General features: G+C 42.2%; 2 protein-coding genes across 4 annotated transcripts; one reads left to right on the top strand and one right to left on the bottom strand.

Moving 5' to 3' along the window:
* Positions 1-177: 177 nt before the first annotated feature.
* Positions 178-3,789, top strand: THUMPD1 (THUMP domain containing 1). The gene is made up of 4 exons (XM_017813339.1): positions 178-438; positions 697-877; positions 1,241-1,489; positions 2,087-3,789. The coding sequence occupies exons 1-4, from the start codon at positions 223-225 to the stop codon at positions 2,410-2,412; spliced, it is 972 nt and encodes a 323-aa protein (XP_017668828.1). The 5' UTR covers positions 178-222; the 3' UTR covers positions 2,413-3,789.
* Positions 3,790-17,351, bottom strand: LOC108496547 (acyl-coenzyme A synthetase ACSM4, mitochondrial-like). Of its 3 annotated transcripts, XM_017813329.1 has the most exons (17): positions 17,243-17,351; positions 14,952-15,152; positions 13,584-13,674; positions 12,594-12,794; positions 12,093-12,429; positions 11,446-11,656; positions 10,735-10,942; positions 8,641-8,784; positions 8,053-8,209; positions 7,223-7,302; positions 6,630-6,753; positions 6,168-6,248; positions 5,861-5,962; positions 5,387-5,514; positions 5,198-5,297; positions 4,959-5,078; positions 3,790-4,639 (listed from the first exon to the last, which is right to left on the bottom strand). In XM_017813329.1, exons 5-17 carry the CDS (start codon positions 12,291-12,293, stop codon positions 4,553-4,555), a joined length of 1,743 nt encoding a protein of 580 aa, XP_017668818.1. In that variant the 5' UTR covers positions 12,294-12,429; positions 12,594-12,794; positions 13,584-13,674; positions 14,952-15,152; positions 17,243-17,351; the 3' UTR covers positions 3,790-4,552. The 3 variants fall into 3 exon arrangements, with proteins under 3 accessions (XP_017668818.1, XP_017668819.1, XP_017668820.1); XM_017813330.1 differs by lacking the exons at positions 13,584-13,674; positions 14,952-15,152; positions 17,243-17,351 and having other exon boundaries at positions 4,955-5,078; positions 12,594-13,546; XM_017813331.1 differs by lacking the exons at positions 6,168-6,248; positions 13,584-13,674; positions 14,952-15,152; positions 17,243-17,351 and having other exon boundaries at positions 12,594-13,544.
* Positions 17,352-17,405: the final 54 nt, after the last annotated feature.

Genomic DNA, 17,405 nt, shown 5'->3' on the forward strand with positions numbered 1-17,405 from the left:
CAAGTGCTATGAGGGACGGCGTTTGGCCGCGGCTGAGCTCGCCCCGGAGCGCTGGTCACCCCGGGCCCGGCCCCCAAACCCCATCGCCGCCGCCCCTCAGGCCCGGGCGGTGCGGGCGGTGCCGCGGCCGCCGCTCCAGGCGCGGCGCTGTGCGGGCCATGCGGGGGCCGCGGGGCGGGGGCGGCTCCGGCGCCATCGCGGCGGTGCCGGCGGAGCTGCCCGATGGCCGCGGCGGAGCCGGGGGCGCGCAAGCGGCGGCCCAAGGGGCACTTCGCGGCGGCGGGCCGGGCCAAGCGGCCCCGCGGCGGCGGCGGGCGGCAGCTGGAGGCCGGCATGCGCGGCATCCTCATCACCTGCAACATGAACGAGCGCAAGTGCGTGGGGGAGGCCTACAGCCTGCTCGGAGAGTACGGGGACCTGCTCTACGGGCCCGAGCAGGTGCGTGCGGCGGGGCCGGCGGGGCGCCCGGGGCTGGCGGGGACAGCGCGGACCCGGCGGGGAGCGGCGCCCCAAGGCCTCTTGTCCTCTCCCTTTCTGTGTGTGAAGCAGCCCGGCTGTACTCACCACAGCCCCCAGGGCCGGTTTCTGTCCGCGACCCCCTGTGCTGGCTGCGGGAACGGCCCGTGCCCGGCACCCTCCGGCCCCCGGTGATCTGCGGGCGCTGTGGCTCGGTACTCACCGACACACTGTGTGAAGTTTTCAGATCACGAGGAGAGGCTGTCTGGAAGCGACAGGGAGGAGGATGAGGACGACGTTGAGGCGGCCCTGAAGAAGGAGGTTGGCCAGATCCGTGCCTCGACGGAGCAGAAGCTGCGGCGGTTCCAGTCGGTGGAGAGCGGTGCCAACAACGTGGTCTTCATCAGAACCCAGGGCATAGGTGGGACATCGGCTGATGCTGAGTAATGCAAACTGCTCTGAACACCCTTAGTGATAGGCCACAGAGCCTGGCTTCCAAGAAACACGTGTATATAAAAAAAAAAAAATAGTGTTTCCCCTTCCCTTTGGCTGTGCCACTGAGTTTTGTCATTAATGGAGAAGCTAAGGGTAGAGGAATTGTGCTTTCACAAAATAAGCTTTCATTATCCAGTTTTGGTATAGTAAATCAGCTCTTTACATAAAAGGGATTTGAGGCTGACAGCAGTGAAGCCAAGTTTGCATTTCCCCAGCTTATTATTTAGAGGGGGGAGGAGGGAGATAATGCCTTCTATTTGTTTCTCATACCTAACTCTTTTCCTTGTAGAACCTGAGAACCTGGTGCACCATATATTAAAGGATATGCATACCACAAAAAAGAAGAAAACAAGAGTCATTCTGCGCATGCTGCCCATTTCTGGAACTTGCAAGGCTTTCATGGAGGATATGAAAAAGTACACGGAAACGTTTTTTGAGCCTTGGTTTAAAGCCCCTAATAAGGGCACTTTTCAGATTGTTTACAAAGCTCGTAATAACAGTCATATGAGTAGGGAAGAAGTAATTAAGGAATTGGCAGGTATGTATGGATTTCACACAAAACAGAACAAGTATATACACAACCCACAGCTGCATGCACAGCATAGGTCAGTTAAAAGTGATCTTAATGGGCACACATGTTTGTTGCTGAAAGCCTGTATGTTGAATTATAAAACCTTCTCTAAGACTTTAGAAAAGCTTGACATCAGTATTTCTTGTTGCTGTTGATGTCTTAAGAGACAACAAGCAAAAGAGAGAACATTGATTATAATTTGCAGTGTCGGTTAAATGTGCTTTGAAATAACTGTTCTCAGGCTTTTTCTCTGGCTGCTATATTGAAATAATGTGTTACTATTTCCGTTGAATTTTTGACTTATAAAATAGCTTCACCTTACTTGAGCATTTTGTTTCTTGGTAATTGTAGTGGGATAGTTTTTCAGCCACTCCAGTCTTACTGGTGGTGTATTCTGAGAGTCCTGCTCTGTTCTGCTATTTTAAGCAATTACAAAAATGAGTAATTAGCTAAAACTGAGGAGGATCTTGTCTTCTCGCTCTTAACTTTTATCCTTTCAATAAGGTGTACTTATGCTCTGAAACACTTTTCCCAGCATCTTTTAAACTGCATCTTCTTTTGCAGGAATTGTGGGCAGCCTCAATCCAGAAAACAAAGTTGATCTTAATAATCCACAGTACACAGTTGTGGTAGAAATAATAAAAACCGTCTGTTGCTTGAGTGTGGTGAGAGACTATGTTCTGTTCAGAAAATACAATTTACAGGAGGTGGTGAAGAGCAACAAAGAAGACACACAACAAAACCCATCAAGTGTGACGGAAGAACAGAACTCAAAGGTAGTAAAACCAGAAACTGAGGAGGAGAAGAGCTCAAAAGAAGTAAAACAAGAGAACAAGAATCAAGGTGAAATAGAAGCTGAGCCCAAGGGGAATGATGCACTTACAGTGTAAAAAATGCGACAGAAGGGAAAAGTAAACATAATCCAAACATATAAAAAAAGTTGCCCTAGAGTTCTGAAAGGGTGTTTTAATGAGGAGAGTGGGTTTTGTTTTGAGATCCTCTTTTTAAAATCCACATGTGTAAGAATTTTAAAGCTCACTGCAGGTGGAACAGATACTACAGCAAATGTAAGGGTGCTCAAGAAGACATCACCTTTCTGGTGAAGCTGGCTGTCCTACAGCTTTGTTCTGCATTTCCTTTACCTGGCACAAAAAACAGGAGTGTGTGCATGTATATGTAGCTGTAGCCATCCTGACATGTATGGAGTCTCCTTTGTTATATCTGATGGCTACAGTAACCAAAAGGCAGCACCGAAACAGCTCTATGGTGAGAGATCTGGAAAAGACAGTTGATTGCAGAGGGTTTTGAAGGAAGTGATCTGACAACTGTGTAACTGCAGAACTCAGTAACATTTTTCTGTGTGAACAACAGAATTAGGAAAACCTGATAATTTCCTGTATGATGGAGGGTTTTATACATATATATATATATTTACAGCTCTACAAGGATATGCTGTCTTGAAATGAATGGAAAGAACTGCTGTGATCAAAATACTTGAATATTATGAGACGATTTAGAGTAAGAGATTGAACTGTTCTAGAACAGTAGAAGTACAGTGCAGGCATTGCAGATGGTTTTATCAAAAACTACACGTGTTTACATTAGCTGTGTATGCAGCAGTTACTGGTTTATAGAAAATGCTGTAGTCACTGAACAGAATCCTTTTGACTAATTTGCTGCAAATAGCCTTTTGCTGCTCTTTCCAAAGAATTAATCCTTGAGGGATTTTATAAAGTTTTTTTTTGTTTTTATTCTTTTCTTACATCTAAAAATTTGAATTTAAATACTGCTTGGAAACTCCTTCTGAGTTTTACTATGCTACATAAGGGGAATTAAATTTTATTTTTTGGTACATTTTTGGCTTTACAGTAATAATTTTGTTTCAGATTGAAAGTAATGTTAGTGAGTCTTTCTGTTGTCTGTTACAACAGCTGTTTGAATATCCCAGTGACTTTTAAAAACCAACCAAAACCAGTGCAGCTATAACTTGGTTTCCAGTGGGGTTTTGAATATGCTTCCTGTAGAACTGTCTAGTTTTAGTATTTCATTTCTAGCATAAATGTGCATTGCTAATGGGAGAAGACTCATCTTGAAGAACGCTACTTGTTACTTGTCTTGGTTTAATGAAAATTATGTGTTCAAGTCTCTCATAATTTATATTTTCCTGTTCTCTCAAAATTGTTTCAGAATTTGGAAAATGAAGATGACTTTTTTTCCCTAGTTCTGTCTTCCTTACCACCCATTTATTAAAACTCTGCTTTCTTACCTCCATTGGTGTTTTTTTTATATTTTAAAGCTTTTTGTGTGTGGATTCAAACCAGCAATGTGTAGGTCACACAAAGGAAAGAACCATTTGAGACCAGATAGGAAGGCCAGCTGTGAATGTTTATTGGTGGCTGATGTTGGTGATCGATTCATGACAGCCTATTCATCTTCTAAGGACAAAGACTCAGGGGTAGTTAGTGGGGGATTTTTTGTTTACTTTCCTTCTCTCTCTCACTAACTCGTGTACCTACGCAACTTACAGTTTACTTCTGATTTTTCATAATTTGCACTTAGTGGACATCCATTGTTAACACATTAATTCCTAAATCTCGAGTCTTTCAAGATTCATACAAACAGGCTGCTTAATTTGGATGCATGCAAGATCTGTGGCCATCTGTGGGAACTTCATTCCATACTGTCATGATTTCCTCATTAATAAGCCTCTTGTGAGTTAAAATACCCAGTCTCAAAGAATGAACACACTGCACTCTCACCTGACCATCACTTGTACTGTAATTCTGAATTATGTTAGATGGCTGGAAGATGTGTTTGCACGTGCCTTGCTAAGGATGTTTGGTTTTTGTTAGGCAAGAACACAAGCATTTAAAAACCAGACAGTTGGAGTGTTTAAACTTTGTGCATTATTGCACAATCACTGCCTAACAGATGAAATATAATCCTATGTTGGTGTTTATAGTTGTAACAGAAGAGCTCCATTATGAATGACACTGATAGGGGTAGGCTGTTTTAAACTATTTATCAACACTAAATCTGTCTCCACTCCTTGTTCCTCAGTTCATTCCGCCTGATTTTCCCAGTGATTGTCTTTGGCAGCTGCTGGACAAATTCAATCTGATTCAAAAGAGGAAAAAAGTAAAATGAGCATTTATGATTTTTTTTTTTTTTTAAAAAAGCATAGATCTCCATCCTACTTAAATTTAAACAAGATTTTGGGAAAGTAATTTAGTTTTAAACTGTGTTATTTTTCAAAATAATCTTTAAAATAATACTTGACATATTCCTGCACAGCACATATTTGGCTTTTTTTTGTTGTTTGTTATTGTGTTTTAACTGAGTCTAATATTTCTGTTTTGAAACTTCCCATGGTTAAAATTGGCGTTTGGGATTTTTTTTTTATTTTTGTTTTTATTATTTGTTTGTGCTTACTTGCCTTTCTGGGGTATTTATATGGAGCAGTGACTTTCTTGACATGCTCTTGCAATTCACAGGCCAGTTTGTTTGGATCCTGTGACTTAAAGGAAGGAGACAAGACCACGAAAGCTTTTACCACCTACAAAGGGAAAATAAATTAAAAATACAGCATTAATTCAACTACAGCAACCTAAGAAATGAAGCAATTAATTGAGAATTAGGGGGCCCTCTTTGAATAGATGAGTGAGCACTAATTACCTCCCCTCTGATGGGATCTGGGCTGCTTACAACAGCTGCCTCAGCCACAGCTGGGTGCTCTATCAGGGCACTCTCCACTTCAAATGGCCCGATACGATACCTGGGGGAGACACAGTAGATGTTTAATACGTGACAAGGTATAGGGTTATTTCCAGACACTTCTTGGCATTTTAACTGAAATCTACAAACCCAGAGGAGATGATGACATCATCAGATCTACCCATAAACCATATGTATCCATCCTCATCCATGCTCCCTCTGTCTCCAGTGATATAGAAGTTCCCACGGATTGTGGAAGCTGTTTTCACTGGATCGCCCTGTTGAACAAGCAACAATAACATGTTCTAAATATTGAGAAACCTTAAGCTTAGAGATGAGTTTTGCATTTTTGGACACTACTCATAGTGTCTTTCACTGCTTGTTTTCTCTCTCAAGAATGTAAGAGCTTGTGCTTCCTTCTTTTGGAGGGGAAAGCTTATCACAAGGGCAGAGAGAGATCACACAGAAGGTCTGCAAAGAATGGGGGAGAGAATGGAAGTTTCATAAGAACTTTATCAAGTCAAGAAGAGCAACAGCTCTTTGGTGTTGCAGTGCTCCTGTTGGTGTAAGTACATACCACGCTGCAGACCTAAGGGGGCTTCTGAAAATTTGCTTTTGACTTACCACATATCGAGTGAAAAAAGTAAATGGCCGCTTCGCATCCACTTTGATAGCAATGTCTCCTTCTTTCCCAGGAGGCAGAACACTGCCATTCCCATCTATAATCTGCAATAGGAAAGGCAAATGGGTGATTAGAACTTCCCATTTTGAGAGAGCCATGTTCTAAAACTTACCAGCAACCAACAGCTCGACCAAAAAAAGTCAGCCTGCCCTGAATTACCACTGTATGGTACGGAAATTTGGGCAGCAAGTTGCACTCTTGTGTTTTACTTCTGTGAAATCAACAACAAACAGAAAAGGGAACCCATACCTGAACACTGTAGGGGGCAGCTGCCTTCCCCAAGGAACCTGGCTTAATTTTCATTCCTTTCATATTTACACATATGACTCCCTGTTGGAAAAGACAACAACCAGCCCAGGTAATTCACTCATCCCTGAGCAGTCACATCCCTGTTCCTATGCATGTGCTACTGTTGAGCGAGCACAAGATCTAAATCTTCCATCTGTGCAAGCCAGAACATTTGTGAACTTCACCAAGAGTCTTGGACAGATAGCTCAAGATATTTTACAGTGTACGTAGTCTTTAGAAGCAGTATCATGACCAAGCCGTTATTCCAAGCAAAACAATAAACCTTGTAGCAATGCCACAGATTTTAACTCTTTTAGTCAAATATATGTATGGCCAAGTTCCCTATTTACCAAGAGGAATGAGATATCAAAGTCCCCTGAGTGACAGCCAAGTTGTAACCCTTTACAAAACATCTGAACATACAATTTCGGTTTGGCCGTATCCTTCATAGATCGTCAGTCCTGTTTGGCGTTTCCACTGTGCCATCACTTCTGGGTTCAGTGGTTCCCCTCCAGTCAGACAGTGCCTCAGCGTCTTGAATGCATACCTTCACAGACAGAGGACATTGCTGAGAAGCAGAGGACAGAAAGGGACAAATTCTGCTCTCCCTGACATCTGTATGGCCAACCCCATGACTTCTGGACACACCAAACTCTCATTTTAAGAGGTGAGGTTAGGGTTGAGAGAAAGCCTAGAGTGCCTGTTGGAGTGGGCCTGGAAGGGGGCTGCCAAAGGTGAACTGCAGAGATGCACGGGACTGATGGCAGTGCAGCCACACAGGTACTTGCAAGGGCTGACTTCTGTATTTGCTGTCGGTAACACCTCGGGGCAGTTGGAAGTGCCCAAGGGGTGGATTTCCTCACTTCTCTCTGCTGTGCTAAGGCAAAGGCTCTGCCTTCTCACAGCCCCTGCCTATAACACAGAATCTTCACCGCTCTGAGAGTTTAAGTGGCTATGAGGGCCGTCAAAATCAACTGTTCAAGAGCCAGGCAAAAGTTTGAACAGACACGTGGTACCTGCTGAGGTCGTGCTGTACCAGCATGCGGTAGACAGTTGGGGCACTGCACAGAGTGGTCACTGGGTAACTGCACAAGGTCTGCCAAATTAAAGAAAAAAGGAACAGAAAGAGAGTTAAACAATATTGTTTAGGGGAAAAACTTGCTGCTAGCTATTCTACTCTGTACTAGGGCACAAATTGTAAGACAGGATTAAAATCTCACTTACATGAAAAGCAAAATAATTGCTGTCACTGTCAGTGTTGAGGAAGGATGTTACAGTGCCCAAACACCAGCTGAAGAGGTGATACACTGGCTGTGGAATCACTGGTGTACCTAATTTGTCCTTATGCTGACTTGAAGCATGAGCACTATCCCTTGGTGTGAAACCTTGGCCCTGAAGGTGTACTCTTACCCTTGTGCTAGATTAAAACTCAGATTGGCTTGAAAAGCTTGAAAATAATTTCCTTTAAGAACAAGCCATTCTCACAGCTTCGGCGTTTTCCAGTACTGACTTGTCTTTCTTCAGGGTCACAGCTGTGTAATTAAAATATTAATTTACATGTAATTCAGCTCATTTATCATTTCAGTAGTGAAATACAGTAGGGGAGAGGTCTAGGTAACACCAATAACTCCTACTGATTGGAAGCTGCTGATAATATCCTGTGCCCAAAAGAATCATGCTGCAAAAATCCTTCCTGTATTATATTCCCATTCAAAGAACAATCACCCTGTGGTTATGCCATCTTAAAACAGCTAATCCCATAAACCTAAGAGGCTTAGTTTTGTGGCCTGCCTGGAAAACAACATGAAATATGAGTAACTGTTCATTGTGAGCATGGTGTTCTTACATTTAAGATTCCTCTTGGATCAAACTGTGGCATGGCATGTACAAAAACACACGTGCCCTGGGACCATGGACCAAAAACGCTCCCGGCAGCTCCCTTTACCCAAGCAGGGTCTGACATGTTCCACATGATGTCTGAGGGAGTCAGATTCATCCAGTACCTGTTGAAGACAAAGGTGGCCAATATAAGGAAGTCCGCAAGTGGAAATTAAAAATGTGAGGGTTTGTTGTTGTTTGGTGGTTTTACTTTTTCTTTAGAAAGGCATGGTAAATTTGATCTGACACTCAAGAGCTCAAATAAATGCCTTTTGCCTAACCTTTATACTGACGGCAAAGATAAAGAAAATCGAATGGTATCCCAACTCATTATTTAATCTGGATAAACAGGCAAGTAGTTTCTAAAACGGAGCCATATACTGTATGGAACGAGATCCTTGTCTTATGCATACAATTCAGCTGAGGAGACCAAAAGAAATGGCACATACAAGATTGTGGGAGCCTCATAAACTATCATAATTTTACCACATACAAAAGTTCTTCTGTTTGCTTCACATTTCAGTCTTGTAAAGGCATAATTAGATGAATACTTTACCTTCCACAGAGGAAAAAACCCAAACCAAAGCTTCCATAGGAATGTTCAACCATTTTGGGAGAGCCTGTGGTGCCACTGGTAAAATAAATTACCATTGGATCCTGACTTTTAGTCTTCACGCAGTTATGGACAGCAGGGGCAGCCCTTAAATAAAAAAGAAAGGTTATGTGAAACAGTGGATGGTGTTATTCAGCATCCTTAGCTTGGATCCCTTGTGCCCAATATATGCAGGACTGTATAGTGAGCTATAAGGTATAAGAAATTAGATCCCCTTGCTCTTGCACTGCTAGTTCTGTATTAAAGGGCTGCTGATTTTGCTCCCTAACCATATTCCATGTCCACCTTGTCCTGAGTAAAAATGCCAACTGACTCTCTTCTTTTTGGCTTCCTTAACAACGACCAAAATGCCCAGTGTCTTGTGTTTGACTCAAGTCCCCCCAGTAAAGCGTATCTCCAGTCTTAATGGGTTTAGCTGAGGGAGGACCCACCGTTTACATTGGTAGGTGGACCCAGTAGTTAATTATCTTTGCCATATTTGAGAAGCGTGGGGAAGCTCAAACTCTTGGTTGTCTGGCACATGACAGGGATATATTGCTCATCTCTTATAGGATGAGAAAGCAAAACTCTTTTGTTATCTCTGCCAGACTGATATTTGAAAATGTTTTGCTTGACATGCAAACATTGCCCATTCCTGCAAGGTTATGTGTGGGAAGTCTGCCTCCCCAGGCCAGCTGTGTCCTGGTGCTGGCTGGCAGGCAGAGATGCTGCCCAGGAGCTCCCACTCCAGAGCTCCACAGCCTCTGGCCAGCTCAGCAGTCAGCAAAGGCACCTGAGGACATGGGGAGCTGGAAGTCAGGGCAATCAGCCAGGCAGACAGACTGACAGTAGTCTGTGGAGACCACGAGCCAGGCAGGATGGCAGGACAGAACTCTGGGAAGACTGGGAGCCTGACAGCTGAGCAGCCCTGGAGCCAGCCAGCACTTTGAAGGCAGCCTGTGGGGAACCCTGCCAGCCCACCTGCCTGACCGCCAGCGACAGCCTCTGCAGGGCTGACACAGCTCCAGACCAGACGGAGGTTTTATCAAATCCGCTTTACCCTCTGCCATGGAGCTGAGCCATGCAATATTAGCCCAGCATGAAAGAAGATTCATCAAACTGACAATGTTTTGGTAGCCCTAGGAGGTTTGAGAATGCAGTGTTATTGCTTCCTCTGCCTTCCACTTTGGTGACACTGAAGTAGGCAATTGACTGAAGGAGCAGGTGGAAATACAGTGGGATTGTACAGTGGTCTGCACAGATGATGCTTATTCAGACACCTGGGGTTGTGAGAACATGTGGTACATCTTATAAAGCTCTGAAAAAGACTGGAGAGCTTGGATCCCACCTTAAAAGAATAGTTTTAGCTATACAGATGCTTTAACAAAGTATCAGCTGGTAAAATCACACTTGAGGAGATTGCAGCAGGGTGTTTGCTTCCCTGCCCCACTCTGCCCCTCCACCCCTTTCACAATCCCTCACACTGCAGTGAAGAGCTGCCCGTTGGGTGCCATTTCAGTAGCTGCTTTTCAGCAGTCACAGAATCACAGAATATTCTGAGTTGGAAGGAACTCACAAGGATCACTGAATCCAACTGCTAAGCAGTGAAGCAGGTGGATTCCTACAGACATTAGGTTCATTTTACAGTGCCCTTTTTAGCCGTTCATAGTGAAAAGCTATTCACATTAGCCTCATTATCATCAAGTTTTAGGAATATGTATGGGAATACTTTGTATAGAATATTTCTCTTTGTCTTTTAGATGGTAAATAGGCCACAGCTATCAATAAAAGAGGCATTCCTGTCCACTTTTCTGTATTGTTTCATAGTCTTATGTAACAAACTTAGACATCATAAGACTACTTATTTTTTTAATTAGAAGTTTGGCTACTCTCAAATATTCCTTTTCTACACAGAAAAGAGACTGAATTGCCTTCTTTTCTACCTCCTCAAAGCTTTCTAGTTCATTAATAAGATACAAGTGCACAGGAGTGTTTAAACGACATGAAAAATTTTGCAGTAGAGGTAATTATAACAGAGTTAAGGTAGAAGGCACTTACTTGAGCAAATCATTAAAGTTCAGCCACTCAGCCCTGCTGCTTTCAGATACAATTAGCTTTGTTTTCAGAAACTGGCACTTAGATGCAACTGAGTCCACTGCAGGGGCAAGAGCATCAGTTGTAATAATGCACTTGGCCTTCGAAGCCAGCAGTCGATAGCAAATGTCTTGTGCTGTCAGTTGTGTTGTCCCTGGGATGATGATAACACCTGAAAGTGCAATAAAATTGGAAATTCACTAAGTATTTTCCCCTTTTAGTCCTTGTCACTTTAAAGCTTCTCCTGATTTGTTGAATACCAGTACTATTCAATCCAGAAATGAGAAAGTTAAAACAGGTTCCACACACCTAAACTTGAATACAAATATAGTACAAAATAGCTTCTATTTCTATGAGGTCCTTTACTACAGGCACAATGAAAGTAGAAAATATTAACTTTGGGGCAATAAACACTATCAGCTTTAACTGAAGCCTGTTGAAGCTAAACTGATTTAACACAACCAAATTGACTTAACAACTGCTGTGGAAGGTGAAAGAAAAATGATGAAGGTAATTCCATCAGTCACAAAAGACTTCCTCAGTCACCCCTTTGATTGTCAAATGTACAAGCGAGGAAGTCAAATAAGGAATCCAATTATTAAATGAGTTGTTAATCAACTTTTGACACAGAAGGTAACAATCAATCTACAGACCATTAGGAATGATACAACTCACCTGTTCGCATACAAGCCACGTTCAGCAGCCACCACTCTGGGATTCGGGGTAGAATCACTAAAACCCGGTCTCCCCTTTGCAGACTGCAGGGTCCAGAGAGCACATTGGCCAGTTTTTGGGACAGGAAGCCCAGCTCTCCAAAGCTCCATTTAATTTCATCTCCTTTTCCATTTATCCACCACAGAGCTGGGTTTGATGGTCCCTTTCGTTCCTACACACAGTGCAAGGGAAAATAACATTCTGGTTACTTCCGAGTCTCCTGTAGTTCCTTACAGAAGTTTTGGGATGCTCCAATCAGTGGAATCTGATAGTACTATGTATTCTAGGGCAGGGATATTAAGCACATTTTGGTTAAAAGAGCCCTTTTCCAAGGTGTGTATATCTACTTGATTTGCAATTCTCATAAATTACTTAGAGGCTTTCACGAACCCTGCACTGCTGAATTAGAGTCAGAGACAAACCACCAGGTCCCCTCTGATGCAAAAGCAAATTGCTTCTCCTTTCTCTGCAATGTAAGATCATGTTAGAATAGAAATCAAGGAGGAAATTCTGGTCCCACTGAAGCCAGTGATGGTTTTAGACTTGGCTTTGGAGTCTGGAGCACAGTTTCACTAAAAATACTGAACCTACAGGGTCAGAAGTGCTACCTTTTCTATTTGAGACCACTTGTCCAGCACATCACTTGCAAAATTGAAGTACTCAGGTACTTGCTTTTCACAGCGACCGATAGCTTCATAATCTGAGAAATTCAAAGGTGCAAAAGTCTTTTGATACTGGTGGAATAACCTCCGGAGTGTCTGGATGCTCCGTGGGGACCGCAATGCTTGAAATTCAAGTAAGGTCTTCATGGCACAAAAGCAGGTATACAGGGGTTTTGAAGAAACCCCTTTCTTTGCAGAAAGAAGCTACTTCAGTGTTCTTGATAAAAAACAGCAAAGTATAATTACTCTCTGGTACTTCACCCTTCTTCATAAAAGCGAGAATCTTGTGAAGAAAAAGGAATAAAACACAGCATTATAGTTGGTTGGTTGTTGGTTTTTTTTTTTTACATTAGCAGATGGTGTCTTCAATTTTTCAGAAGACTAAGTATTTTAACAACTATTAAGTAAAAACTTATTTATCAGTGTGTTTAAATAAGTTGTACTTACCTGGAGAGATTATTTGTGATCAGGTGAGACTTCTTCCAACTCCTCCTCATGTACCTTGCCTAGTACTTAATTGGCAAGTATTCCCTCCTCCTGGCTCCGTCCAGTTCTGTGAGCAATTGTAGCTCCTCATTAGTATCACACATCACATTCCATAGTGGGCATTACTTCCCCCAAGAGCACAGATTTCATTTCTGCAGTTAGCTTCCAAAAGAAAGGCACAATTGCTGAGAAAGTTTAGAGCAGATGGAAAGAGCACTGAGTATGAGTGACTGCATTTCTGGTTCACTGCCTTTGGGGAATGGATAATCCACCATAAATTAATATATAACTCTATTCTGTGGCATCAGTGACTTTGGAAAGCGTAACAGTGGGGCTTTATTTTCACATTCGAGAGTTAAACATAGTAAGAGAATTGGTATTATATGAAGATTTGAAGATTTTCATAAGCCTGGTGCCAATAAATATCACCTATAATATCTGATGGACACTTCTATGGAGCAAGTATGTGCAGTTCAGACATGGGCCATCAGCTCTGTGGAGGACAATAAGAACTCAAACTACGAAGTCATTGTTATGAAACTGGGTGACAAAGGGATGAGACACAAAATCCATGCTCTGGAAGGCAGCATGGTTTAGTGGTGGATTTGGCAGCGTTAGGATTATAGTTGGACTGTGTGACTTGAAAGGTCTTTTCCAACCAAAATGATTCTGTGATTCTATATAGAGGCAATAAAGGGCATAATTAAGGATCAGAGTTAGGAAACAGTCAGAGATGCTGCTAGAAACAGCAAGCACAGATAGCAGTGGTGGAAGTAATGGACGATGGAGAGGCAGAACCAGGCTGTTAGAACCCATGTGTGGAATCTCTGCAGGCATCAATGCATGGCCAATGTTTCAGGAAAGCTGCTGAATTACAGTGTGTTAGTATCTGAAAGTTTTCAAATCACTTTTCCAAATGGAATGTAAGCTCTGAAATTACTCAGAACTAACCTGGCATCTGTTGTACAACCTCTCTTTCCCTGTCTTCTGTGTCTCTCTGTCATGTCACCTTCTTTCAGGCAGCTTCGAATTTTACAATTCCCTTGAAAAAATGTAATACTTTCAGCATGCAAATACCCCCTACAGTGGGGTTTATTTTTTGTTTGACGTCTAATTCTGCTCCTAAATAAATAAATAAATTCTCAACTATTCTCTGGTTTCAGTAGTGCAAGCTTAGACACATTTAGATTAATGTAATCTACACAGACACAGCATTTTGTGTGTTTGTTTTCTCTCTGTTTTTGACCTCAGACAATAACGTGCTTTGTAGCTGGAAAGCAAAGGAATATCCATTTCAGAGCTTAAGGGGGTGAAAGAGGCGAGATCCACCTGCAGAACCCTCCTGGCACAGCCTCTTCTGGGACTTGTGTTTGTTAGCCAGTTAATTGTTGTCCTGAAAGGTCATCAACAGCTTTACCACAGAGCACATTTGCTGTTTTCCCGGGCTCTGGTACAACAGCAGGTGTGTTTATGGGTAGTAAACAGTGGGTTTACAGCAGAACCAGGAAAACTGAAGGTAAATGACCCTGTGCCCTTTTTTTGGTTCACTGGTGTTTTTGTGCTCCTAGTAAACACAGCCTTGGTCAGAGAGTTCAACCACTACTTATATCTTCTGAATCAAGTGCTGTAGCAGCACTGTGTGAAGTGCAAGTGCTACAGAGAGGTAACAAGAAATGTGAGATGTGCCCTAACAGGGATGATCTAAACCTCTGCTGCACCCATACCCACGTTATGGAAATATCTCACAGTCTAAACTGACTACTCAGTCCAGGAAATCCTTGATTATATTTAATCCTGAAACTACACAACACAGAGATAGAAGTCTGATCATCAACAACAGTTAAAAAACATTCTCACAAAATAATATTAGTCACATACTCAAATTTTATAATTTCCTTTAAAAAAAAGTAACACTCTCAGCATGCAAGTACTCCCAAGAGTGGGGTTTATTTTTCATTTGAGGTTTAATTCTGCTCCTAAAGAAATAAATTCTCAACTATTTTCTGGTTTCAGTAGTGCAAGCTCAGATCCATTTAGATTAATGTAATCTACACAGACACAGCATTTTGTGCATTTGTTTTCTCTCTGTTTTTGACCTCAGACAATAACGTGCTTTGTAGCTGGAAAGCAAAGGAATATCCATTTCAGAGTTTAAGGGTGGCTTTGAGTAATGGCACTGCAGTTACAAAAATAAAGGCCAGTCTGATTTTCCCTCTTCTATCATTATTTTCAAAACCCTCCCATGTACATTTAAAATTATAGAGAATATATTGCTTTAGAAATATCCCAAGCATCAGAACAAAAATTGGTATCTTCTACCCTTACTCAGAAGGCTGTCCAGCACCTCTTAAGACTGACAGGGAACAGGATGCTAGAAGACACAGAAGTCCAGGATGAGCATGTTCTGGTCAGGAGCTCAGCAGCAAAGCTAAGTTCTTCCCCAGTCTGTGTTTCTTAGTTTCTTCCTTTGAATGTTCCCAGAGATCATCTTTGGTAGTTGTTGAACAAGCCCCAACTCATCTGTGAAGAGAAATAACAATACTTAGCAGTTTGACACAGTTTCATTCCAAGCTGTGTTTCTGTGGCAAGCCTGCAAATATAAAAGCTATGGGCTCTTTTGAGGATTAGAGCAGACAGGCAGCACATCAGTCCCAGTGCCCAGCACAAAGAATGAGTTATGTTTTAAAGAAACAGAGAATATCAGTTGGTTGACTCAGTAATTCCCGAAATCAGTAGTGCAGGACAAGCACACACCACTGAATTTGAGCCCAACCTGGACTTCAAAGGAACCAACTGAGAGGCTTTATTTGGTCGCTTAAACCCTGGGCAGTGAAACAGAGATGGGACTCCTGCACACATAGCAAACACAAATGTTTTGATTCATCTGTTTGTTTCTTCCTTTTCTTCCTGGTCAGGTTCAGGTTTTGTGTCATTACAAAACCGCAGTAACACGTTGGCAAGTCTGACAGACCAACATGCAGCCTGAGCAGTCTGTGACTGCAGCAGAGAGGAAACCTCCTGAGCCAGCCCTTCCCTGCTGAAATGAGCCATTTGCACCACGAGACCAGGGGACAATCTAGCCAGATCTGTTTAAAGCCCAACACAGACCAACACCAAACCCCAAGAATCTGTCCCAGGATTATATTTTTAAAATTGCTTTAAAATCAATTATTTCCCAGGGTCATAATTAGATTATGTTTAAAATGTATTACTTACAAAGAATAAAAGGATTACATGAAAAATCTGATTACTTCACTTCAAAGTGGATTACCTTTCCAAAAACTACTCACATTTGAAATCTGAATGTGCTTAAAAAGAAACAGATTCTGATATTGTGAACAAGTTACAATTTTCAACATGTTTTTATAATTGCGCGTAAAAATCTAATCCTATTTCTTTTTATTCTGCTCCAAAAATGGGGTTACATTTAAAATATCCAACATGTTTTTCCTCTGTCCTGATTGAATCAAGGAGGAAAAAATTTAATCCCTCAGAACAAACATGTAATACGGGAAAAGGGAAGTGAAATTTAAAACCGTACCTCACGGTTATTGGAACCCTGTGCAGGAAGTGAGGGAAGCCAAAGACAATGAAGTGTTTTCTGAAGACCTTTGATGGGAGCTGGTGCATCATTGCTTAGCCAAGGGGAGCTTATCATGCTATTCCCGGTGAACTACTCATGTTTATCTCCGAATGTGAATGCCCTGGGGTTCCTTTCAACCACCCTAGATACTCTGCAAGTGGTGTCTGATTCCTGCCTCACTTGGAAAAGCTGTAGTACTGTTTCACCTCTGCAGAGCCCACTGCCAGCAGCAATGGGATGTGAAACTCATGCTGAAATTCCCCCAAACCTGCTGTACCCCTTCAGCCTGGTAATCTGTGCCCAGTGCACACTGTGACAACTCTGCTGAGGAACCCGACAGGATATTGATCGTTGCCAGCTGAGGCTTTAAAACGTGCTGTTGTATTCAAACCCTCTCTTATTGTAACATCCAAGCATTATCTTTCTCTGTTCAACTAATTGTTCAGAATGTCACTCAAAATTCAGTATTTTATAACTGTATTGAATTGGTAAAATCTGATTCTTTTGATTAAAATAATTAGGATAAATTTATGTTCAGAGACACAACTTGGTTAGGGAAAGGAACATTTCACATAATCTCAGTGGTATCTAATACAGGTTCATCTGTAGTTTCAATGGAAGAAGACAACATCAGATCCTACCAGGATAGGCCTATGACATTCAGCTGTGTTTACTTATGGAGTCAGCATGAGGTCAGATTGTCAGTGTTACATTTCTTGTACACTCCGACAGTGCTTGACAGTCCAGTAAAAATATCAGGATGCAGATTTTTCCCCCAAAAGAGCAAATACTTTGTCAAAACCATCCATGGTAACAAAATGGATTGGTTTAAGGAGAAGTCACATCTCTTGGTAATACAGATTCTTTCTTAGTAAAAATGAGTAATGACATCTCCCTCTCCAGCCTGAGGCACACTCTGACAAGAAGTTTCGGCAGCAGAAGTTGCAGCAAATGGAACTCCTCTTTCTTTTAAATGCCCAAAGTCTGTCAACATTTCCTATCTCATGAGGTTGCAACATGATCTTACCAGGTATCCCTTCCACTAGAGCCACTTTGCAGGCTGGAGCTTTCCACCTCAGTCCCTTCCCACGTGGTGACTAAACTGTTAGGAAATAATGCATCAAAATATATTTGATACAGAATACCTTTTCTGATGCAGGTATCACCTTTTCTATTGTCTCTTGAGAATA

The sequence above is a fragment of the Lepidothrix coronata genome, unplaced genomic scaffold (genome assembly GCF_001604755.1).
Source record: "Lepidothrix coronata isolate B3197 unplaced genomic scaffold, Lepidothrix_coronata-1.0 Scaffold41, whole genome shotgun sequence".
Lineage (NCBI taxonomy): Eukaryota > Metazoa > Chordata > Aves > Passeriformes > Pipridae > Lepidothrix > Lepidothrix coronata.

Coding starts and splice junctions, on each gene's coding strand:
- LOC108496547 (XM_017813329.1), bottom strand. CDS start 12,293: ATGAAGACCTTACTTGAATTTCAAGCATTGCGGTCCCCACGGAGCATC. Junction 10,943..11,445: donor CGTGGCTTGTATGCGAACAG/GTGAGTTGTATC, acceptor TTGCACTTTCAG/GTGTTATCATCATCCCAGGG. Junction 5,963..6,167: donor CTGCCCCCTACAGTGTTCAG/GTATGGGTTCCC, acceptor TTCCTATTGCAG/ATTATAGATGGGAATGGCAG.
- THUMPD1 (XM_017813339.1), top strand. CDS start 223: ATGGCCGCGGCGGAGCCGGGGGCGCGCAAGCGGCGGCCCAAGGGGCAC. Junction 439..696: donor TGCTCTACGGGCCCGAGCAG/GTGCGTGCGGCG, acceptor CACTGTGTGAAG/TTTTCAGATCACGAGGAGAG. Junction 878..1,240: donor CATCAGAACCCAGGGCATAG/GTGGGACATCGG, acceptor TTTTCCTTGTAG/AACCTGAGAACCTGGTGCAC.